At 39.6% G+C, this 24,476-nt stretch overlaps 1 protein-coding gene across 1 annotated transcript; it reads right to left on the bottom strand.

Annotated features, from left to right (window-relative positions):
* Positions 1–1,530: 1,530 nt before the first annotated feature.
* On the bottom strand, positions 1,531–20,226 carry vps26a (VPS26 retromer complex component A). Its single transcript, XM_003223686.4, has 9 exons — positions 20,071–20,226; positions 13,545–13,694; positions 12,022–12,097; positions 11,075–11,231; positions 9,711–9,875; positions 8,053–8,159; positions 7,249–7,317; positions 4,729–4,871; positions 1,531–3,227 (listed from the first exon to the last, which is right to left on the bottom strand). The coding sequence occupies exons 1-9, from the start codon at positions 20,071–20,073 to the stop codon at positions 3,114–3,116; spliced, it is 984 nt and encodes a 327-aa protein (XP_003223734.3). The 5' UTR covers positions 20,074–20,226; the 3' UTR covers positions 1,531–3,113.
* Between the last annotated feature and the right edge of the window lie 4,250 nt (positions 20,227–24,476).

Raw genomic sequence — 24,476 nt, 5'->3', positions numbered from 1 at the left:
TACAGCTGTGTGCAAGGGGCCTAAGATACAAAAAAAAAAAAGTCTGTCATGACAAACTTTGTTTCTTTAGATACATTTCTACACAAGCCTGTAGCACACTCACATGGCTAAATAGGATTTGGGTTGTTAAAATCCAAAGGATTTGGAGGCCAAAGATTCTCCAGTCCCAGTGCACACTTCTACTGCGTAAGGATAAGCTGTTAAGCAAAACAATGAAACACACACGACACAGACACCTTGTCAGTAAAGCCAGACTATCCTGTTTGGGCTCCACTTTTGCATGAAGCGAATGCAGATAACAAGCCAGTTCAGAGCTGCTTAGCTAGACTAAATAATTACCTTATACTTAATATGCACTTGAGTCTACACAGTTAACATATTTGGATGTTCTCACTTGATCAAACGTACATTGCCTTAAACCATATCAGGTAGCTCTATGCAAACAAACCTAGAGACAAATGGCATTACACTAGAAATTTGAAAGAGCAGCCCCTGTAGGATTTGTATGGAGTGGGCCGCAAACTAAAGAAATTAACCTTTTACTGCTGAATTAAGTAGGTCCTCAAAACACTCTCTAGCTAAAACAAGACATTAGTAATAAATAAATTTCCCTGTGACTTTTATGCACCATAGCCCATATCCTAAAGCAATGTATTTAAGTGCTGTTGTTGAAGTGTTGAAAACTATTCTAACCCAGAGCTGTATAAATACTCCAATAAGAGTGACCTAAAGCAATAGAAGCTCATCTATATATACAAGAAGAAATGCACACTGAGACAAATGGGCAATAGACATTATCTATGTAAAAGTACACCTGACATCAAGGGGATATAGTAAATCATAGAATCATAGAGTTGGAAGAGACCACCCTGCCATGCAGGAAAAGTATAACCAAAGCACCCTCACAAGATGGCCGGCTAGTCAAAGTGTTAGGCATGGAAATCCAAATAAACTACTCATTACTGTCAGAAATATGCTTTTACTGGTCTTTTTCTTGCTATGTGAAGATGTTTATGATAAAATGGGGCTTCTACTGAAAATCATAATCTGCTCATTAAGTTTTTGGATTTTTTCGTGTCAGGAGCGACTTGAGAAACTACAAGTTGCTTCTGGTGTGAGAATTGGCCATCTGCAAGGATGTTGCCCAGGGGATGCCCAGGTGTTTTGATGTTTTTACCATCCTTGTGTGAGGCTTCTCTCATGTCCCCGCATAGAGCTGGAGCTGATAGAGGGAGCTCATCCGCACTCTCCCCTGGGTTGTATTCAAACCGGCAACCTTCAGGTCAGCAACCTAACCTTCAAGTCATCAGTCCTGCCAGCATAAGGGTTTAATCCACTGCGCCACCAAGGGCTCCAAGTATTTAGGTATAATAACTCAACTAATGAGAAAAGTATAATTCCTCTCCATTCCCAGAGCTCCATACTTTGAACCCAAGTCTGACTTCAAGAGGTCTACTTAATCTATGTGGCTAACTCTGAATGACAGGCATCGGCATACAGTGCCATGTACAATTAAAGACAATCAAAATGTTTTAGTGAGAATACAACTATTTTTAATAATTCAAATAGCAGTTCATTATGTCTATTATACACAGATGCACAATTTGAGGCTGGTTAAATACAATCAGTTTTCAAAATTTCTTGGAATAGTTTTCAGATTGCTATATGCAAGTGTTCATGAAAATATTTGGCATTTTTTTTTGTTTGAAATTCTGAACAGGCACTTACATGAGGGGATTAAGTTCTCTCAGTCCCAGGCATCCATATTAAGAGAAATAACCCAGCACGCAGCATCTTTGACTGTTTTATCAAAATGCCATAGTAATAAAACAGTTCTTACCGATGTGTAATTTTGCTTACTCATAAAGTAAGGTAACCAATAACACTTGCACTGAAGTTCAGAAACATTATCTGTAGATAGGCCAAGTGAATTATAAAGGTGAGTAGCCTTCTATTCAGCAGGTTCCAAGTTGTGCCCAAAACAAGCACTGTGTTTGTGAACAACATGCTTAATTGTGGACAGATGGCGGCTTTCCAAAGATGCTAAATTCACCCGATGAATGAATTTATAAAAATAAAAAAGCTATATCAGAAATTTCATCACACCAACATCCAATACCCATTTAGAATTCAGATGGTTTCCATCCATGTAGACTTAGCTAAGGACAGAGCAGAAAATATGGATTTTTTCAATATTTGGGCATGTTTGGAAGATAGTGAAAGGGTGCAATATGAGTACGACAAGAATAAAGTTATGTATATGTGACCCAGATTTCAACAGTGTTACCAATAAAATTGCATTAAAACGTGGTTTCTTTCTCACATGTGCCCTCTCCACTGAAATAGGGAAGGATGCAAAAAGTATTTAGTTTAGACAGGGCATATGATCTCCAATAGTGTTAGAACCTGATAACAGACTCATTGGGATTGAAATGCTAAGGGGAAAAGAATTAGAAGTGTAATCACTCCTTTTATAAAGCAAGTTTGAGGATAGAACAAATTTATACATATTCCTCAAAGATGCAAAGATCTGAGACCATGATACAGTCCTAGACCTATCTTAAGCACATCATCTTTTGTACATGTCACCTATTTCCCTGTGGTAAGGACTGATGTACTTATTAGAGTAAAATCCTATTTTAAACCCTGAATGTGTCATTTTAGGACAACATATTTTATTACATTTTCAAGGATACAGGTAACAGACACTGAGAAAATATGTATGATATGAAATGTGGCATTGAAGAGGAAATGCTTTCGTTTACCATCAATGATTAGCAAAACTTAAATGCGCCAGCCTACATGCATGGAAACGTATAGCTAGACTTTTTTGTAAGCTTTATGTATATCTGAGTGCATCATATCAGACAAAAGTAAAATGTGCAGTACAAAATAGCTTAAGAAAGTTCCAGTGTTTGAGAAAGCACTTGTTTTAAATGTATATACACATTTGAATGTTTACTTGAAGAATGTTTTAGTAGTGTGGGAAATGCAGTACTGTAAGATGAGGAAGACTGTTGGTAATGCAAGTTTTGGTCTTCTTCTTCCCTACAGCCCATTGCCTTCTTAACCTGCTGATGCTATCAACAGTTCTTTCACTCCCTACACCTGGCTCACATTTCAGGTTGCTCTGCAGAGGCTTGTGGTTCTGGGCTTTCAAATCGTTGGTGAAAGTTAGTTCGCTGTTTCCTCAGTTTCTCAGGAGCTTTTCTCCAAAGAATGATCTCCTGTTTAACAACAAGATAAAATACACAATTTAGAAGTTTGATAGCTGAACAGATAGGTTACAGACAGAAACAGCTGAACTAGAAACTGAGTTCTTTGCATAAGCTGTATCTGATAAAATGCAACATAATTTATTTCTTTGACAATGTTTTTATCCTGCATTTACTATTCCCCATATGGTAGGGGAAAGTACAAAACTATTCTCTCACATTAAGGTGGATAAAACAAAGTAAATGATAACCATAACAAAAGGAAAAAAACCCACAAACTTGTTTGAATGTAAGAGTTGAAATATAACACCATATTTAAACAGTGTAAGAAGCATCTGCTGTTTAGTATCTAAAAGTTAAGCAAGAAGCTCATGTAATTGTTTCAAGACCAAAAATGGGATGCAATTTGCTGTTCAACTGATATGTTAAAAAGTTTTCAAAGAAATAGACACATTTTTCTGTTGCAGCATAAAAAGGAAGGAGGCAGGATAACGGCACTTTCAAAAATGATATATTTTAGCATGAGTTTTCATTGATATCAATACACTTCTTTGGATACCATGAAAAGAGCGATATAGAAACCTTGTTTTATTAAACAAATTCATACAATTCAATGCAAATCCTACCTCAATAAGGCCTGTTTTGCTTCTACCCTTGAAAGTTTGTCCTAAGCACATAAATATACTGCCTGTTTGGTAGGCCAGAGATCTAGAGAACCCTTCATCCAATATATTCACATTTGTTTGGTTTTTCTTTCAAATATATCTAATTAAACAAAATCAGGAATTGTAAAAATTAAACAAATGATAGTTTATAACCTTATTTAAGGATAAAGAAAGTGAACAAAGTTTTGGATGACACTAGAGGGATAAACCAAGCCTGATTTCTTCAGAACTGTATTTCAAACGTGGTTTCTTCAAAATTGTGAGCAGAAATAGCCATTAACTCAGAAAAAGAAGTGAATGAAATCATTGTTTTAGTTAACAAAATGTAATGAGAACTTTCTATTGCTGCTGTTTTGATTGAATAATTTTAATGGAATCTATTCTATTGTTTAATATTTTAATTATGACTTCACTGGCTGTTGTTTTTAGCATTTTAAATACAGCGTTCCCTCACTACTTCGCGGTTCACTTTTAGCGGATTCACTGTTTTGCGGTTTTTCAATAAACTCTAAAAAAACTATTATAAATCATAAAAAATTACAATTTGCAGCCTAAGGAAGGGAGGAAGGAGAAGCCAAAGGGAGAGAAAAGGAGCCCAAGCAGCAACAGGAGGAGAAAGAGGTGATTTATCAACACACAATTGGTTAATAAAGACTTAAAATAGTGTATAACTACTAAAATAATGTATAAATATTAAAATAAATATAGCGTCCCTACTTCGCGGATTTTCACTTATTGCGGGTGGCACTGGAACCTAACCCCAGTGATAAGTGAGGGAACACTGTACAACAGAAATGGCAAAAGAGATTAAACCATCTCATTAAAATGCTACAGTTTACAGAATGTACCTGCTGCTTGAAATACCGTCTGTCCTCTTCATCAACTAACACTAGATTCAAGAAGTATCTCACTGAAAACTTTTTATTCACATCCCTCATTGTAGCAGTAGGGTCATAGCCAGCCAAAAAGAGCCTTATAGGAATAGATTCACCTTAAATAACAGAAGAAATTATTAGTTTTGTAGGAAAAAGCAATAGATTAGAATATCACCTATATTTATGTACTTACTTATTTGAACTTATTTGAACATAGTAGTTAAAACAAAGCATATGTAAAACAATGTATAGTACAAACATATCTTCCTGCAATAGCCAATTTAAAATTAAAGCCCTGTCTAAATAAATATCCTGGCAAAAAGAGCAGAGAAGAGAGCCAGATGTGAAAGGGAGTACCATAGTTTAGGAGCAACTATCAAGATTTTTCTCTCCCATTTCCTCACCAAATGAAATATAAGAAGGGTGGCACCACGGGAAAGGTTGCTGGGACTTGAGAAGGCTCATACAGGGAGGTACAATCTGTCAGATAGCCTTGACCCAAGCTCTATAGAGCCTTATAGTTCATAACCAATACTCTAAATTGTGTCCAGAAAGGGAGCAAGAACCTGTAGAGCTGTTTCAACTAGAGTTGCATGTTTCTATAACTAATTCTGCTCAGCAGGACCTACTCAAGTTTGCTACAGTTTGCAAAGCCAGCCCACACACTGTGCATCTCAGAAACCCAAGTGGGATATTATGAAAACATGTGTAAACATGGCCAAATTTGACATCTCCTGTAATGGATGCTTTCACACAGATGTGAAATGGTGCCAATGCAGTCCTTGCCACTGCTGGGCTGAACCCGGAAATACTGCCAACCAACAAATCTATTTGTAATCCAGCCCAGCACAAGATAAATCTCGGGGAAGGGTTTAGGGGAAGTTATTTAATATACACACAAATTGTTTTCTATCACATTCTTAAGGTGTCCACTATTTTCAAACAGCAGTATGGTGATTTGGCATAAGACAACTTTTAAGACATGAGGAAGGAATTTCTTTTTGATCTAGTTACACCAGATCACAATACACCATTCTGAATTTACAAAGGTCTAACGAGAGATTTGGGGATTCTGTGGGGATAGCCTCCAAGAAGGAAACAAAATATATGAAAATGTATGACACTGGAAGATGATCCAGAGTACAAACAAAAGTATGCAGGCTCAGCAGTTAGGAAAGGCTATATGTTTTCGGCATTCCCATCCACCCACAAGCTAGGACATTATACAAGAAAGACTCTGTCTCTATGTGCACCATTTCAATTAGTGAAACCCAAAGCAAGATGAAAACCTAAAAGAGAGACAAAAAACCCCTTTCATTTCCCAGAAAAAAGGAAGCACCGTCAATAGCAACCAAAGGCAAGTAAGAAGGCCCATGCGTCACATTTGTCTGACTCATACAAAAAAAGGTTCACAAGCTAAGTGGTACTGAAGCCAGACATCTGGGTAATAAATCCCCACTCCATTGCTCTCTTGGTCCACCATGGCTAGTTACAAAGTTATTGGGGTGTCCAGGTACAATCCTACAATATGACTTCTATTTCCAGTTTTGTTTTGTCAACATCTCACTGCACTGTTTTCTTCCTAATCTTCTTGCTCCTTCTAAATGAACCATTGTGTGACTCTTTCAGTAACTTGCTCACTCCTTTGCCTCATGTGCCTTTATTATCCTATGAGAGAATGGAGGATATGACACAGGCTACCAAAGAGACATGGAGCAAGCAGGAACAAGCAAAAAAAGGCTTGTGTTTGCCTTGGCAGATATATTTCAACTAGCAGGTTGAAAACTGGGGAACCACTTCTGTAATAGGATCCTGTTTATCATTGTAAAGCATGCTATTTAATTACTGTACTTCATCACATAATAATCAGACCCACTTTTAAGGGTCCCGATTTTGGTATTTTTGATTCCTCACATAATATTCGCATCTCCACCCACGCACCTGCCCATTGGAGCAGCCCCCATAGCTCAGAGGGCTGGGCACATGGAGGCATGAGAGCTAAGAGCCTTCCCTCAGCTGCTGGCCCCAGAGGGAGCTCCTATAGCTAGGACTGGGAGGCGCGCAGTCAGATGACCCTTCACCCATCTATCCACCTACCAGGGAGAACTATATGGTCTCCCTTGGGGGCAAGCAGCCAAAGCAGGCCCCGTAGCTCTTGCTCGCCCACGAGCACCAGCAGGGAAGTCCTTCAGAGTCTCTCTCGACTAGTAGGTGAAGGTCCCATAGACCTTGCTTACCCATGTGTACCAGGGATTGAGATCTAGGAGTTCTTTTTCTTAGGCCTCATTCGTGCACACGCACCAATGGGCGAGGCCTACAGGACCTCCTTTGGCTGCCAGTCAGGACCCTGCAGGCTTCCCATATGCCAACAATTAATAGTTACACTACCCACCCTTTTTTTAAGGGGAAAAAAGGGGGCAAATGTGACTATTATGAAGTAAAAGATGTTGTAATATAAAAGTACTCCACAGATTTTGACATGCAGGGACTCACCTTTAACTGGAGCACCATCCATGATTTCATATTTTGCAATAGTCTCTGTCTCTGTTGTAGTACTGGGTCCTAGAATAACAATGATCAGGCTGTTCATTTGCATTTTTCTAAATTTATTTTGTTTCCAATTTTCCATGTATAATTGAACACAATTACTATGGACAACACCTCCCCTTCACCCTACATTTTTCAAAAAGCCTCCTTTGTGTAGTATTTTCAAAGAAAAGACAAGGCAGGAAAGTATGCCTCTGCCAGCCCAGTCTTTTATGATAAAAGTTGGATTCAACTCAACACTTCTACCAAGCCCTTTTTAAAGGCCATTTTGAAGCATTATTTCAGAACCTATCACTGTGAACAAATCTACAGATATGTGTCAGACAAACTAGAAATTATAACAATTATGCACCACAAATAATGGGAGGAAATGTTAGAAAAAGCTATACTATGAATTGGAGCCCTCATTGGCGCAGCGGATTAAACCGCTGAACTTGCTGACTGAAAGGTTGGCCATTTGAACCTGGAAAGCAGAGTGAGCTCACACTGTTAGCCCCAGCTTCTGCCAACCTAGCAGTTCGAAAACATGCAAAGATGAGTAAATCAATAGGTACTGCCCCAGCAGGAAGGTAACGGTGCTCCATGCAGTCATGCTGGCCATATGACCTTGGAGGCGTCTACGGACAACGCCAGCTCTTCAGCTTAGAAATGGAGATGAGCACCAACCCCCAGAGTCGGACACGACTAGACTTAATGTCAGGGGAAACCTTTACCTTATACTATGAATGACAATCTTTTCTCTCATCTTACCAATTCCAGTGATCTCCTTTTTGATCAGTTGCAATTCCATGTGCTGTATTTTTATTCTTACTAAAAGGAAGTAAATTTTTCCAACAATCACGTCCTTTAAATGATACCTTAATGTAAAGGAAGAGAGCATGTAAATATGTTGAATTTGTACATTGTGTGTGCATAGAAAGTTATAGTACATGCTTGTTAACAATATTCATGACTGAACTGGATTGTTTCACTCATGGATAGTGTAATCACTGAAAAAGTTCAGCTACAATGTAGTTTTGACACAGCACTGAGATTCTGCATGCAACTCATGGGGTACACGTTCCTCACACCTAGTCCATTCTTTTCACCAGAAAACAAGTGTCTCTCCTAGGGAAAGCAGTTCCAAAAATTAAGTAAAGCTATTCAGATGGTATTCTTTGGCATATCCACCAAATCAGCCTGCAGCTGTGGTGGGACACAGCACGACGTCTTTTTCAATTCTCTGAGCAGGCAGGCAAAAATATTCCCAAATTTATTAAGAGCATTAGAAGCAATGATAAGAACTTAAAAACCCAACGGAGCCAAAAGACCAAACTGAAGCATTTAAAATAGAACTGGCCATGATCAAAACTCTAGCCACAGTTTTTGTGCAAGCTGAAACTCAAAGACTCCAAGCATTCATCAATGGTAATCCCACACAGATTGGTAACTACAATATAAATTATAATTTATAATAAACATGTGTAACTGTGGACAAATCCTCTTCTCAAAGCATGGTGGCACACTATTCCTTACTTATTACAACCATTATCTTACTCTCCAAAAGCAAAGCCAGCACCATATTATCTCCAAACTCCAGACCAGTACAGATGTGTAGCAGATGGAATAAGAACTAAGATAATCTAGAGAAGCCTAATGATGTCTCTGAATGCTTCCCAGGTAAATAGCCCTACAAATAAGAAACCAGCACACTGGAGAGGGAAATGCGAGTACAGCCTAATTCTTGCTGGGCCAGTTCTCTATTTTGTATTCAATTACATTTTAATACAGTAGAGTCTCACTTATCCAAGATAAACGAGCCGGCAGGACCTTGGATAAGCAAAAATGTTGGATAATAAAGAGGGATTAAGAAAAAAGCCTATTAAACATAAAATTACATTATGATTTTGCAAATTAAGCACCAAAACATCATGTTTTACAACAAACTGACAGAAAAAGCAGTTCAATACGTAGTAATGTTATGTAGTAATTACTGTATTTACGAATTTAGCACCAAAACATTGCAACATTTACTACAAAAACATTGACTACTAAAAGGCAGACTGCCTTGGATAATACAGAACATTGGATAAGTGAAGCTTGGATAAGTGAGACTCTACTGTACATATGAAACATTAAACATCATTTCTGCTCTGGAATCCATGTATCATTCCAAGAACTGAATATTCAACACATGTAAATAAAGCTTTATTGTGGAAAGTGGAGAAACTGGAGAAGCTACATGAACAGTTGCTTCAAGGCAAAAAGAATTTTTCAGAATTGTGACAACTTTGGATGGAAACCCCGCATATCCTGATGAACAATCTAAAAGCAACCTCTTGCTTATCACTGCTAGGTTTCATTAAAAAGTCCTTTACTGATTGCCTTTCTCAAGACCACGTGTTTGGCTTATTCAGAGACATACATACTTGGATTTGTTGTATTCAAATTCTATATGCAGACAATCTTCAATGCCTACTTCCATTTTAATAGAGTTGTTAACATCTGGGTATGTTGCAAGTTGGTGAACAATAAGGTCATATTCTTTTATCAAGTCTGATAATCTTCTTACTATTGTCACCTTAAGGAAATACCTGTAAAATAATTTAATGGAGATTCTGTATATATATTTTCATATATTTAGGACTATATATTTTGCTACCTTTTTCAACTAAGCTAATACTATAAGATTACTGTATATTGAGGTTAATAAATTGCATTAGCCCACAGTTCTAGTCTTTGTTTTGCAAAGGTACCATAAATTCATAGAAGCTAGTCATCATCTCCAAAATGGGAGAAACCTACCTGTTTCTACTAATGGGATTATAATTGTAATTTGTTATATTTCTTTGTAAATCTAAGGACGAAGTAGAATCTATTTTGGAAACCAACTTGAAGATTTGTATCTTGAAAACCAATCTCAGTTTCTTTCTTTTAAAGCCACATGTTGTTGGAAATGACAACCTTCTTCAAGGCTTCTCTAGTAATGTTTATCTATGATCCTGTTGCTTGCCGTTTCCTGTTCTGAAGCACTGCTGTATTTTATACATTAGCAAAATCTCTGTTTTCCTAACAGATCAGAGATAACAGGTTATTCAGTCTAACAACTAAAATCATTGCCTTAACATAATTACATCTGGTTGTATGCCACAAGAGAAGAGTCTACTCTAAAGAGTTTTTGGTTCTTCTCTGGAAGGTCATGCTTTTCTAAAAGGTTATAATCTCCAAAAGGTGTTTGTTCCAAAAGGTTATAAAGCTACATGTAGCCAAATTCAAACTTTCGATGTTTCAAAAGTATTGGAAAAGAGATACTGTCTCCTGTGAGTCTGTTTTTTTTAATGCTACCATTTATGGCATTGGAGAATTATAGTATAAAAAGAATGGATTACCTTATTTTTTATGTAAGATAGTTTTCCTGTTTGCTGCATCTTTAGTTTTTCTATATTTCTAAAATTAAACAATATGCTATTGAAGTGTTTCTTTAATCTCTAAAAGTTACTTGGACTGACATTTATAGTCTGAATTTCACTAACAGCCTCTTCCTTCTGCAATTCTTAGATTCTTAGATCAATTTTTCCAAAAAGCATGAGTTGCTGTGGAGGATCTAGCAAAAACCCCTTCCATCCTTCCTTTTTATAAATTACCCTTTAGTCAAACCCACTTCTCACAAGTTGACCTTTCTGATATCTTTTTTAAAATGTATATATACCAATATCCCATTACAGATAAGCTAGTCAGACTACTGTAATGGCAGCTGCAACGGGAGGAGGGTAGAGCTTATCAATTTCCATACCTCAATCTGACATTGGCACCAATGTAGGATTCATATGGCTTCTCAACTTGCATAAATTCAAAGTCGTAACTTCTACTTTGTGTTAATTCACCAGGTAAGGCCAACTCTTTTACTAGGTTTACAAATTCATGAGTATTACTCTTGTCATTGAAAAGTTCTACAAAATTAAGAAACACAATTAGAAAGCAAGTAGAGCAGAAGCTTTTCTGAAGAACATACAATACTTTTTTTAATTGCTAGGCACTTGAAATGCTAGAAGCAGTGGGTAAGACCTGAGGGGAGCAAAAGATAAAACGTACAAAGAATCTAGCTTTTTTAAAGTTTAAAGAGTACATTTGCTCTTTCAGTGTATTAATTCAGCAGTCATTCAAGTTCCTTATAAATCCTAAATTCATTTAAAAAAATAACTGTTTTCTTTAGTGTGCTCCACAAAAGGCAACCTTCTTTTAATCACAGACAGCTCGACTAACAAGCAATTTTATACACTAAATGTGAGAAATCAGGGGAAATCTATTCTTGTCTAAAATATATGGATTTTTAGATTTTTCATAGTATAACCAGGGATACATTTTGATGTACTTTCGCTAATGAAACAAAACAGACAACCTTTTAAAAGTCTCCCTCCAAAAAATGGAACAAAATTGGGAAGTTCAAGAAAAACCACTTAAATAAATTACACTGTTCTTACTTATTGAATGTCACTCAGCCTAGGACCGAGAAGGCAACTATTCCCTAGGTAGTTCACAGTCATAAAAGGATGGTGATACCTTGTTCTTGTAACTGGTGCTTGACACAGAACAGCAAAAATCATTGAGTTTATTTAAGTTCTCACTCTGCAAAGCTTACTATAAAGCAGACACATTAATATATTAACTTTCTCTGACCAATCCAGATGCTGATTTCTGTACATCAAGGTTATACAAATCAGTACAATTTTTGTAACTCACCAATTTGTCCTACAAATTCAATTCTAATTCCTTGGTGTTCTAACCTCTTTCCATGTTGTTTAAAGACTATGTTCACCTGCAAAAATCAAGACAATGTTGAAATACTCTTTCCTCTCTGCATAAATGCACCAAATCATTATCATTACAAGGACTCAAATGGGATTACTTGTTAAATTTATTTTCATATCATTCTTTTATGGTAAGCTCAACATTCAGTGCATCTCACAATAATTTATAACCAGGAAAAATCAAACAGGAAATTAACTGAGACAGTTTCAGTCAATGAAAATGGAATTTGTTAAAATCAGGGCTATTCACAATTTGCTCCTACCCCATGTTAAATGGTGGATTATATGACATTTTGATGCCGTTCAAGTTCTTTTGCTGATAAATCTATAGGAAAATTACTACAAAAGAGCAACCCTTTTCCACAAAATGTCCAATTCCTCCTTATTCAATCACTTATCAAGTTAAAGAAATAAGGAACTCATGACTGTGGGAAGAAAAACTGGTGAAACAGCTATTAAGCAATGAATTATGAAGAATTGAGATAAAAAAGAGAACTAGGAAGTGACAGGCATTTGAAGGTGAAAGACTGTGAGAAACACAGACTTCTCACCACCCATTTTCCTAACATTTGAAAAGAGTTGACAGGACAGAAGAATACAGAGCTCCAGATTGGGCGCCAACAGAAACTACCTTTTCTTTCTATGAGATGCCCACACAACACAAATGATTTAATTCTTCACACATGAAGATTGAGCAATTCTGACCCTTATAAATGTTATCTGTACCTGTAGGAGTGCAACTGTGGAGCCAGCTTTAGTTACCTCCCCCTCACTTTTACTCTTAAGCATTCACCATAATTTGACAGAAAAACCATCCTGACGCTTTTTGTTTCATAAAAGAAACAGAAAGACAGAATATTTACAGTGCCTACAAAACAGGATGCCTTCCAGTATTGTAGTCCCAACAATATTGAGCTAAACACAAAGAAGTTTCATTTCAATTACATGAATGCATTTTGTTGAAATCAATGATGAGTAGCCCCTTCTTTAATGGATCTAATTGTAAGCACTATCCAAAACAGTAAAAATGTCCTTCAGTTTTGTTTGTCCCCAAAACTATTTATTACTAGTTCTGAAAACAAACAAGAGACAGAGAAAATAATCTTTAGTTTGAGGTGATGAATATTCCTTAGCCCAACTTTTCTCAACATGGAACCCTCACAATATCTGCAACTATAACTCTCAGTATTTTAACTGATAATCCATGTTTATAGGGACTGATTGAAGCTGAAGTTTAAAACATCTAAGGACAACAAGTTATGGAAACCTGCTTTAACTGTTTCAATTCACTTCTAAATAACTAAACTTAGGACTCATGATCTATCTTATCTTATACTGTAGGATCTGAATAAAATAAAATAAAATAAACAACAGTTAACTAGAATTTCATTAGCATATATTTCTGGCTGTTGTGTTTTCTAAAGTAGATTTCGGGAGATAGGAAAATGAGCTTACCTTTCCTGAAACTGATTCACCATCATAAAACAGATAATGCTTTTCTGTTTTACCATCCTCTGTTTTGATTTCGGCTGTTTTTCGCGATTCTGCATCATTAAGAACAACATCAATCTCACAAATGGGACCAAACAATCCTCCAAGAAAACTCTGCAATAAAAAACATATGAATTTAGATAGAATAAACAGGAAATAAACAGAACGGTATTGTAACCTCAGAGGATCTCAGAAGCTAAGTAATTAGAACAAAGTTCTATGGTTTAGTACAATTGTTCTTTAATACAAAAACAAAAATGATGTTCTAGTTAAACTTTTAGCAGGAAGAGGAATTTGAAATAATGAGGAGACTGCAGAAGCCTACTAGAGATCGGTATCCATATGGAAAAGTAAAGATAGGGCCAAAATAGATCACCCCATCAGCACTATCATCCTACACCAAATATAAAATTTCACAACCACCATATAACTTTTAAAGAAAAATAGAAAATAATTCAGTAAAGTGACACAGACATTTAATTTAAATCACAGTAACACAATCCTTCTATTGACAGGAAAAATACTTTTAAGGCTACAGACATGAACGCTTGGGGAAAATGGAAAACATTCAGTTGGTTCATCCTTCTGACTCCCAAAACAAATTGCTAGTTTCTTTCCTGAACGTTTTCAGGACTTCACATCTCTATATAAAATAGAGTACATCTGCTCGATAGAACCCTAATCTATGATGGGTTTTGCTCAAATGCCAATATTAGTGGTACAGTACTAAGGAAATGTTCTATGCCCCACGTTCAAAAATAGCCCATTGCCTAGTCAAACTGCGAAATTATGTTCATGTACACATTTATTTTCTCTCCCCAATCTAGCAAACTCTCAACTATTTGGGAATTATTTGGCCCTCTATTATGGAGTTTGACTGTTAAGTGCAACTCACTATCCATTCCTGTGGCTCCAAGACCTCCAAACTCCTCAATGTCTCCCAGAGAGAGCAATTTCATTGCATATGACATTTGAGTCATTTCCTACTGGGGAAAAACACCTTTCCTGGACTAAAACATGGCAAAATTTGCTCTCTGTCCTCTGAGGTAGCATTTTGGAGCCTCTTGGGATATTTTTTGAAATATGTTTTCAACAGGTTCAGAACTCCAAGGTCTTTTGGGAGGCCAGTTGGCACCCCAGCAGCTTGCAACTCATACATGGATTCCACCCTACAAAAAAGAAATTAGTCATTATGACATTCAGGGTGTGAAGAGAATTTAATGCAGCCCACCACACACTGAAAAACTGCCACTCACAGCCCAACTATAGCCAGCGTAAACAATGGTGAGGAATGCTGGTCTAGAATGAATTTCAATCCAACATCTGAAGGACCACCTCATTTCCATCTGGGGCCCACAGCTTGAAAAGCATGCAGACAGGATACAGCTTATGTGCTTTCTGCCCCATTTCTTCACAGATCCTCTTTTCTATTTATTTCTTCTTTTGCCAGAAGGACACAAAAAATTTTTTTGTGTATAAAGCCAGAATGAAAAATCACCAGAGAGGCTTGTGGAGGAATAAATGGAAACACAGAACACCTGTATCCTGTTTTATTGCTTCAAAGCATTTTGAAGGAAACCTTGAAGGCATTCTGGCTCAACCTGACTGCCAACACAAGCCCTTTTATAAAAATAAACCTGTTAATTCTGTCAGCAAAAACTATGCTAACTATTTTTTAAAAATAAGCAAAACGGAAGACGAAACATCAAAGAAATCACAGAAGCATTCAATAAGGACAACTAAAGACAAAACAAAACCTTTTCTGACAGAATGGGGAAGGAACCTGATACACTGTACATTTTTATGAAAACTTTGCTCTCAAATAAAGGAATTCTATAAGGAAAATGAATTTGCTTGCAATACCACTGTATTACAGTTTCTGAATCCCGTTCAGTCTAAATTATACAATTTGTTTCTCCTATTTTTATTCCTAGAGATGACACCTAGAAATTCCTAGAGAATGCTCTCTGAGGTAAAATAAAAACTGCTTTTTATCCACATTTTCCCCACTTTTGCAGGTGCGCTGTGCCCCTAGCCCCAGCGAATGTGGAGGCTGACTCTAAATAAATGATGAAATCAATTCTAAATACATTTAAAACCAAATCCCAGATAGCAATGAAATAACTATCCAAGATTTTCATTCATTATAAAATGTTTCATTTACACATTCATATGTGTGTGTGTTTAGTCAAGACTAGCTGTTTAACTGTGTGAACTGCGCAATTAAAACAATAGTTTCAATCCAGCTCTCTCAAAGATACAGCCCCTTGAAGATTTTCTAGAGGGCATAAAGAGCCCTATTTTCCCCCTCTGCATGCTCAAACACTGTGCCAGGGTATGATAGTGAATGCACCTATAGGCACTGCACAATGCCTATAGCACTAGCATGCATACACACCAATGGACTGGGGAAGGGTAGATTTCTGGTTTGTAGAGGAATTTCTTTATACGTTAATGCTCTACTCACGGTGTCAAGCTCAAAGAAAGTATACTCTAATGGTGCGTTTTCAACGACATATCTATACACATAATAAAAGTGAAAAATATGTATGTGTGTATGTGGAGGTGTCCACTTACACAGAAAGCCTCTTGCCTCCAAACAGTTATAGTTCCCACTGAGCAGAAGACACCAAAGGCCTACCTCCACTAGGTGAGCATCATGAACATGTAACCCAAAACCTGCCAGTGTCCTCCACAAACACCATTCTGCCCCCACTTAAGTGAAGGATTTCATGTGGGGACAATTTCATCCTAGATGTTCTGTTTTTCCTCAAGAATGGCATGACCCTGCCCATTGCCTCTACCATAACCCTTTCCTATGGCACATAGGTAACAGATGAATTGATCAGCAACTGAACAAGAGGTTTGGGGAGAATTCACCATGATTTACAAGAGCTGTTACTTGACCTACATCCAGAGAGCACTGTTCACCCAACCAACGAGGGATCTGGACCAAATTTGCCATGGATAATGGGACTTGCAGTACCTTCACTGATACTGTGACCCCCACCAACAATGGACTGGGACCAAACTTGGCACAGAGAAGCCCCATGACCAACTGAACATACCGTATGCAGGGATTAGTGGGAATAGATCTTGATTTTAGGAGTTATAGTTCACCCTTATCCAGAGATCCCTGAACCCAGCCGATGACGGATCTGGACTAAACTTGGCACACAGACCCAACATGGCCAACTGCAAATACTGGCAGGGTTTGGGGGTGATTTCCCTGGGAATCTGGGAGTTGTAGTTCACCCTTATCCAGACAGCACTGAACCCAACCAACGATGGATCTGGACAAAACTTCGGTGATATTACCTAACATCCCAAAACAATTCATGCCTTCTTCTAATTACCCGGACACCACCGGGTCCCCAAGCTTGTAAAAGAATATACAAAACAGGAAAGCAGGATTGTCCATAGATGCCTAACACATATTCAAAGAAGGAAAAATGAAAGAACATGAAAAGTAACCCTAGACCTGTACATGTGGGCATTTGATAGTGCATTGTAATTACTAGTCCCTGTAGTTTGTGTTTTCTTGGCTAAAAATAAACGTACATACTACATTTTGTACTTTTTCTACATGGAAAGAGCAAATAATAATTTCCAGTTTTAATTTGCCGACCAAGAACAGGCACACAACTGTCCAGTCAAAACTGATCAAGATGAGAGAGAATCACTGCATGGTGAGAAAAATGCATTACCAATTTCCTATGGTTTCACTAGTATAATTACAAGAAGTAGAAAATATTAGTCACAGAATGATGAAGTCAAGAGGAAGGCACAACCAGCTCCAAACCATCTATGCCTTGTCTGGCTTCAGAAGTGGATACAGGCAATTTTCCAAGGCACTGTTCCCATACTACTATGGCTTCAAGGACCCCCACCTCCCCCAAACCAGGAATTCATGAAATAAATGGCTTGGAGTGGGGTTGTATCCTCTACCACTGCCACTTCCGCCCTCCCCATCTTTTCAAATTAGGAAACCCAAACCATCTGCAGAATGGTTCACTTGGTGTAACATTTGCACCAATAGATTCCTGACCCTTGAAATCAAAGGTCCTGGGAGGCTCATTCACATATTGCCAAAATGTTACATTAAATCCAAAACATTTAAATGGGCTTCTGCTGAACGTAGACATGGCAATGAATAGGTTGCCTCTAAAGAGACATTCTAACATCTATCAGTGGACCATAACCTGTGATGGCTTTTACAGATAACATCCTAATATAAATTCTGCATCCATGAAAATGCGATTTCCTGCTTCTTGGCAGGGGGTTGGACTGGATGGCCCATGAGGTCTCTTCCAACTCTACTATTCTATGATTCTATGAAAAGATAATCATGTCACTCTCCAGTGACGTGCTGGGGATCCAGAAGGATTGTGATTGGAAGCTGCTTTGGGTTCCACTCCAGTAGAAAGCCAGCATATAAAATAAATGAACTCTTTCATCTTTCTTGGCTGCAAGATCAAATGGAATTTACCTGGTTCCCATCTCCATTGGTAGATAGTCATGGCAAGCTCTCTGTGCATCATCCCAAAATAATAACCTAAAGTTACACATGCATATGTCACTAAGAAGACTCCAGACAATGGCTTCATACAAATCTGTGAAGTGGCCTTTTGAATACTGTGCACATTTCTGGCTGCCATATTTACAGAATATTTTGTAGAGCTAGAAGAAGTGTTGAGAAAAGAACAAGCCAGATGGTCTGGGAGCTACAACAACTTCAAGGAGGATTACAAGGCTTGATGGTGCATCTAATTCTACACTGTAGAATCAATGCAGTTTGATTCAAAGTGCAGGTGAAAGCCCTAAACTGTTCGGGTCCTGCCAATCTTTGCGATCGCATCTTCCCCTATGAACCATCGTGGACCCTAAGATCTGCCAGGGAGGCCCTTCTCTCGCTCCCACCACTGTCATAAACATGGTTGTTGAGGATAAGAGAGAAGGCCTTCTTGGTGGTAGCACCTTGGCTCTGAAATTCTCACCCCAGGGAGATTAGGCTAGAGCCCACTCTGTCCACCTTCCACAGGGACCTCAAAACCTGGATGTTCCAGTGAGCTTTTGATAATGGTTAGGCCCCTGTCCATGAATGCCCAGCCCTAATTAACCATTGATTCAACTCGGAACTTTACCCCCAGCCCTGGCCCCATAAACTGTTTGTTTCTTGTTGGGGTTTTTTTTTGGTTTTTATTTTTATTTTTTTGCACAATCCCATGCCCAGCCATCTCTAATTTTTTTATCTTACCCACCATATTCCTGGTTCTGGTTACTGATGTTTGTTTTAATTCAATGATGTTTTTATACTTTACTGTTTTAATTGTTTAATTAGATTGTCATATGTTTATTATGTTTATAAATGCATTTTTAGCTTATATAATCTGTTGTTGCTGGGCTTGGTCCTGCTTGTAAGCCGCCTCAAGTCCCTCCAGGAAGATAGTGGTGGGATATAAAAATAATCATCATTATTACTACATATGTTATATTACATTATTTATATTACATATATTAGTACTACTACATTACAATGTTATTATTTCTATATATTGTTATATTACATATATTGAGGGGCTCTCAAGTGATGTTGCAGGAGATAGGATGGAGCTGTGTTTTCTGGCTGCCCCCCTTCACTCTGTGGATCCATGGCCCTTCCACACAGCCCTATACCAAACAATATCAAGGCAGAAAATTACATTATCTGATTTGATCACAAATATTGTGGGATTTTCTGCCTTGATATTCTGGGATATAAGGCTGTGTGAAAGGACCCATAGAGAGGTTGTTAGTGTTAGGGGGGAGGGGCTTAAACAATTTTAAGAGGCAGGCAGGAGCACGCTTTATCAGAGAAGGCTGAAGGCCTTGCACTGCGAGAACTCCCAGGGCCCTTCCACACAGATATAACCCAGAATATCACGGCAGAAGATCACACAATATCTGGGTTATCCGAGACCACACTTCCATATATTCCAGTTCGAAGCTGACAATGTGGGATTTTACTCAGATGTGGAAAAAGGGCCCCAGGATTCCATAGCACTGAGTTATGGTGGTTAAAGTGGGGTCCAATTGCATTCATTCAGCAGCGTAGAGACACCATTTGCACCACTGCTTCCCCGAAGGGAGACCTAAACTATCTGCCCGCTATAAAGTCCCACCCCGACTCCCACCCCGGACGCGCGCTGCTCTCCGTGACGTTACTTAAGGAGGCGGGGCGAGCGCGTGGAAGGAAGAGAAAGGGGGACCAATGGCAGCCCCTCGCGCGCGCCCAGAAAGAGCCGTTGGCAGGGAAAGGAGAGGGAGTCGAGGGTTGAGGCGCGAGGGGGTCCCGTATCCATGGAAACGGGCGGCCGAAGACAAGGCCCGGCTCGCCTGACAGAGGAAGCCAGGGGAAAGGAGGAAGCCTTCGCCCGACAGCAGGCCTCCACGGCCTCAGCGCGGCGATAAGAGCCTCCTCAGCCTCTCCACACCCCGCAGGTTCCCTTACCATTGTGAATGCGTCGGTCAGTCAGACTTCGGGCCCTCTCCCCGAGCGGTGGCGGCAGGAACCCGGGCCCGCGCCCCTGTCATGTGACCTTAGAGTCCGGGGCTTCTCTCCACGCCCCCGGCACGTGACCGCCCCTCCCTGAGGGAGGAGGCCGGAAAGGAGGCGGCAGTGGAAGGTACCCGACGCTAGAGGGCACAGGACGCCGGAAGTCCCTCCCTACCCCAGCTCCCTTTCCGCTTTGGTTCTTTCCTGACGGGACGGTTAGTGAGAGATGCTACGGCGCGTGTCGTTTCGAGGAAGCCCCCTGGCCCTTCCCTGGACTCTTGGGCATTTGTGCATTGAAGAACGAATGCAGTCCCACGCAGCTTTAAATGACTGCCACAAGTCAGTGCTGTGAGAATCCTGAGAGTTCTAGTTTTACAAGGTCTTGAGCATTCACTGCCGGAGAGTGCTGGCCTCGCCAGATTTCAAATCCCACGGTGCCATAGCTCCGCTAAAGTGGTGGAATATACTCATATATTATGTACTAGCTGTGCCCGGCCACGCGTTGCTGTGGCGAAACATGGTGGTATGGGAAATAAACTATTAAGGAATTGGTGGTAGTTAAGGTAAAGGGTAAAGGTTTTCCCCAGACATTAAGTCCAGTCGTGTCTTACTCTGGAGGTTGGTGCTCATCTCCATTTCTAAGCCGAAGAGCCGGCGTTGTCCGTAGACTCCTCCAAAGTCATGTGGGATGACTGCATGGAGTGGCGTTACCTTCCCGCCGGAGCAGTACCTATTGATGCACTCACATTTGCATGTTTCCGAACTTCTGGGTTGGCAGAAGCTGGGGCTAACAGTGGGGGCTCTCTCCGCTCCCCCAATTCAAACCTGTGGCCTTTCGGTCCAGAAGTTCAGCAGCTCAGCGCTTTAACACGCTGCGCCATCAGGGGATATTATTTCCTAAAGGTTGTGAATATACAATATTTCTGATTGGGTTTTTTTTGTTTGTTGGAGGCAAGTATGAATGCTGCAGTTAGGAAAAATGATTAGGATGTAATGGCATTGCAGCTTTAAAGCCTGGCTGTTTCCTCCCTGAGTGAATTTTTTATTGGGAGGTGTTAGCTGGCCCTGATTGTTTCCTGTCTGGAATTCCCTTGTTTTCGGAGTGGTATTGTTTGCGATATTTTATGTGCTTCTACTGTCTGTGGCCCTGAGAAAACAGAGGATTTTCCAGACTTTGATGATGGGAATACTTTGTTGGGAGGTGTTAGCTGGCCCTGATTGTTTCCTGTGTGGAATTCCCCTGTTTATTTACTGTCCTGGTTTTAGAGATTATATTGTTCTGCATTATTCTATCCCAGTAATTATTTCATATTAAAGAAGAATCTCACTTATCCAACATTTGCTTATACAATGTTCTGGATTATCCAACGCAGTCTGCCTTTTCATAATCAATGTTTTTGTAGTCAGTGTTTTAAATTCATTGTGATATTTTAGTGGTAAATTTGTAAATACAGTACAGTAGAGTCTCACTTATCCAACATAAATGTGCCGGCAGAACGTTGGATAAGCGAATATGTTGGATAATGAGGAATTAAGGATAACCCTATTAAACATCAAATTAAGTTATGATTTTACAAATTAAGCACCAAAACATCATGTTCAACAACAAATTTGTCAGAAAAAGTAGTTCAGTACACAGTAATGCTATATAGTAATTACTGTATTTATGAATTTAGCACCAAAATATCACGATATATTGAAAGCATTGACTACAAAAATGCGTTGGATAATCCAGAACGTTGGATAAGCGAGTGTTGGATAAGTGAGACTCTACTGTAATTACTACATAGCATTACTGCGCATGGAACTACTTTTTCTGTCAAATTTGTTGTATAATATGATGTTTTGGTGCTTAATTTGTATAACGATTACCTAATTTGATGTTTAATTGGCTTTTCCTGAATCCCTTCTTATTATCCAACATATTCACTTATCCTGCCGGCCTGTTTACGTTGGATAAGTGAGACTCTACTGTATATTTCTAATCTTATATTATCTGCTCAGAACTGGATTATATGAGGCTCCTTCTTCACAGCTGTATAAAATGCACACTGAAGTGGATTATATGGTAGTGTGGAGTCAAGATTATCCAGTGCAAAGCAGATAATATAAGATTATAAATGGGTTATATAGCTGTGTTGAAGGGCCTTGAGTCTACACTGCCATATAATCCAGTGCAAATTAGATGATCTGTGGAAGAAGTCTAAGTGAGGCCTAAATCTGCCTGTCCCCTAACTGAAACCTGGCTGTCCCTTGGTTGCTAGGCAACCAAGTGGGCAGAGATTAGCCCTCTAAACTGGCAGCAATTGGATAAAAAAAGTATTGCTCTCCCTCTAATTAGGACTTTATTTTTCTTTTCTTTTTGTTGTATCAACCTTGAGGCGTGGATGATGGGTTGTGTTGTCAAATTTTGAGGTTGGGGGGCCTGTACTTTTGTTGTTTTGTGAATTGCCGTGATGCCATCACTCTTTTATATATATAGATAATATTAATAATGTTGTAGTAGAGTCGGTGCCCCCAGTGGCGCAGCGCGCTAAAACGCTGAGCTGCTGAACTTTCTGACTGAAAGGTTGGCGATTCAAATCCAGGGAGCGGGGTGAGCCCCTGCTGTTTTCCCCAGCTTCTGCCAACCGAGCAGTTGGAAAACATGCAAATGTGAGTAGATCAATAGTTACCACTTCGAGAAGGTAATGGCCGCCATGTAATCATGCCGGCCACATGACCTTGGAGGTCTCTATAGATAATGCCAGCCCTTCGGCTTAGAAATTGAGATGAACACCAAGCCCCAGAGTCGGATGCAACTAGACTTAATGTCAGAGGAAAACCTTTACCTTACAGTAGAGTTTCGGTAATCCAACATAAACAGGCAGCAGAATGTTGGATAATAGGGAGGGATCACTCGCTCACTCAGGCGGTGAGTTTGTTTACTAACAAAAAAACAAAGAAGAAAAGGTGGTGGCGGCAGGAGCCTGGCCTCCCCTTCCTGCCTCCTCCAGGTCCCAGGTTCCTTACCCTGCTCATCCCGGTGGTAAAGGCAGTGGCAGCAGCCATCTTTGCCTCGCTCGTTCACTCACTGGGCCGGGTTCTGCCGCTGCCGCCTTTGCCACTAAGACCCCCACCAAGTGAGTGAGCAAGGGAGGGAGGGCGGCCAAGGCAGCGGCGGCAGGAGCAGGAGCCTGGCCGCCTCTTCCAGGCTCCTACTGTCGGCCCCATTTTAGGAGGCAACCCCTGGCAGTGAGACCAGGGAGATGCCTGTTGGCAGAAACCTAGGCAAGTGATCAGCCTGAGCAGCCCATTTTGAGTGACTCTCTACTTTGGCGAGCATACAGAATACAGGCCCAATTAAAATTAGCCAACAAGCAAGGAGAGAAGGTGATTTTCAGCCAAGGAAGATTTTATTATCTGCAGATAAGATGCTAGCTAGTGATTCATTCACAAAGTAGATAGCACACAGAATACAGTTTCACAGCCCCTTTTATGCACAAGCTGGCAGGCTGCGCTGAAGCCTCTAATTCTGACCAGTCACAGAGAGGAGCTTGGCTTACTGGCCAGCATGGGCTGGGACACAGGATGCTTAAGTGATGATAAATGAGGTTCCTTTTATTGAACAGGAAAAATAACAGATTGAGGACATCTATGGCCCTACCCAGACTATTGTTCTATGAAATGAACATGACATAGCCCATTAAGAGGGCAGACCCCAGAGAAACAAAACATCATATATTAATACAACCATGCAAAAATAACAGAGGATGGGTTTTGGCTGTAGAAATGCTGATTCCTTCCAATGCGAGCGGTCCCGTTCATCAAAGGTGCAGAGTGGTGGAATTGGTTCTTCCACAAGGGGGCAGGGAGAGGTGATTGCCCTGCCCGAGTAAGCTATTGTGTTACAATGTCCAGATGAAGTCCAAGAGATGGGTGAGGCTGGAAATTGCTGAGAAAATCCCCAGCTTGGTTTCGTTCCCCCAGGTTATACAATTGTGTGGGATGCAAGGCACCTTTTTGTTCAGGAACAAGGTTTCCCTTAAAGGGAAGGAATGGGGATCTCAGGAGTATAAAACATTAGGTTAACACAACGTATAGGCAAAATAGGAACACATAGGAAAAAACATAGAGCATTTAGGGCAAATTATATACATGAGATACATAGTTTTCCAAAGTACCTTTAACAAGCCAGGCTTCCCAGAGGAAAAAGGGGAAGGAAAGCAGGCAGAGTGGAAGAAAAGAGGGAAAGGAAAAAAGAGTGAGGAAGGCAGAAAAGGGGGAGGAAAGGAAGGAAGGAAAAGAGGAACGAAGAAAAAGGGAAAGGAAAGAAAAGAGGGAGGAAAGGAGAAAGAAAGAAAGGGAAGGAGGAAGAAAGG

Source organism: Anolis carolinensis, chromosome 3 (assembly GCF_035594765.1).
Source record: "Anolis carolinensis isolate JA03-04 chromosome 3, rAnoCar3.1.pri, whole genome shotgun sequence".
Taxonomy (NCBI): Eukaryota; Metazoa; Chordata; class Lepidosauria; order Squamata; family Dactyloidae; genus Anolis; species Anolis carolinensis.
The sequence above is the reverse complement of the archived record's forward strand: the minus strand, read 5'-3'. Positions and strand labels throughout refer to the sequence as shown.

Coding starts and splice junctions, on each gene's coding strand:
- vps26a (XM_003223686.4), bottom strand. Junction 7,318..8,052: donor AAAGGAGATCACTGGAATTG/GTAAGATGAGAG, acceptor TTGTTATTCTAG/GACCCAGTACTACAACAGAG. Junction 4,872..7,248: donor GGATGGTGCTCCAGTTAAAG/GTGAGTCCCTGC, acceptor CTGTTATTTAAG/GTGAATCTATTCCTATAAGG.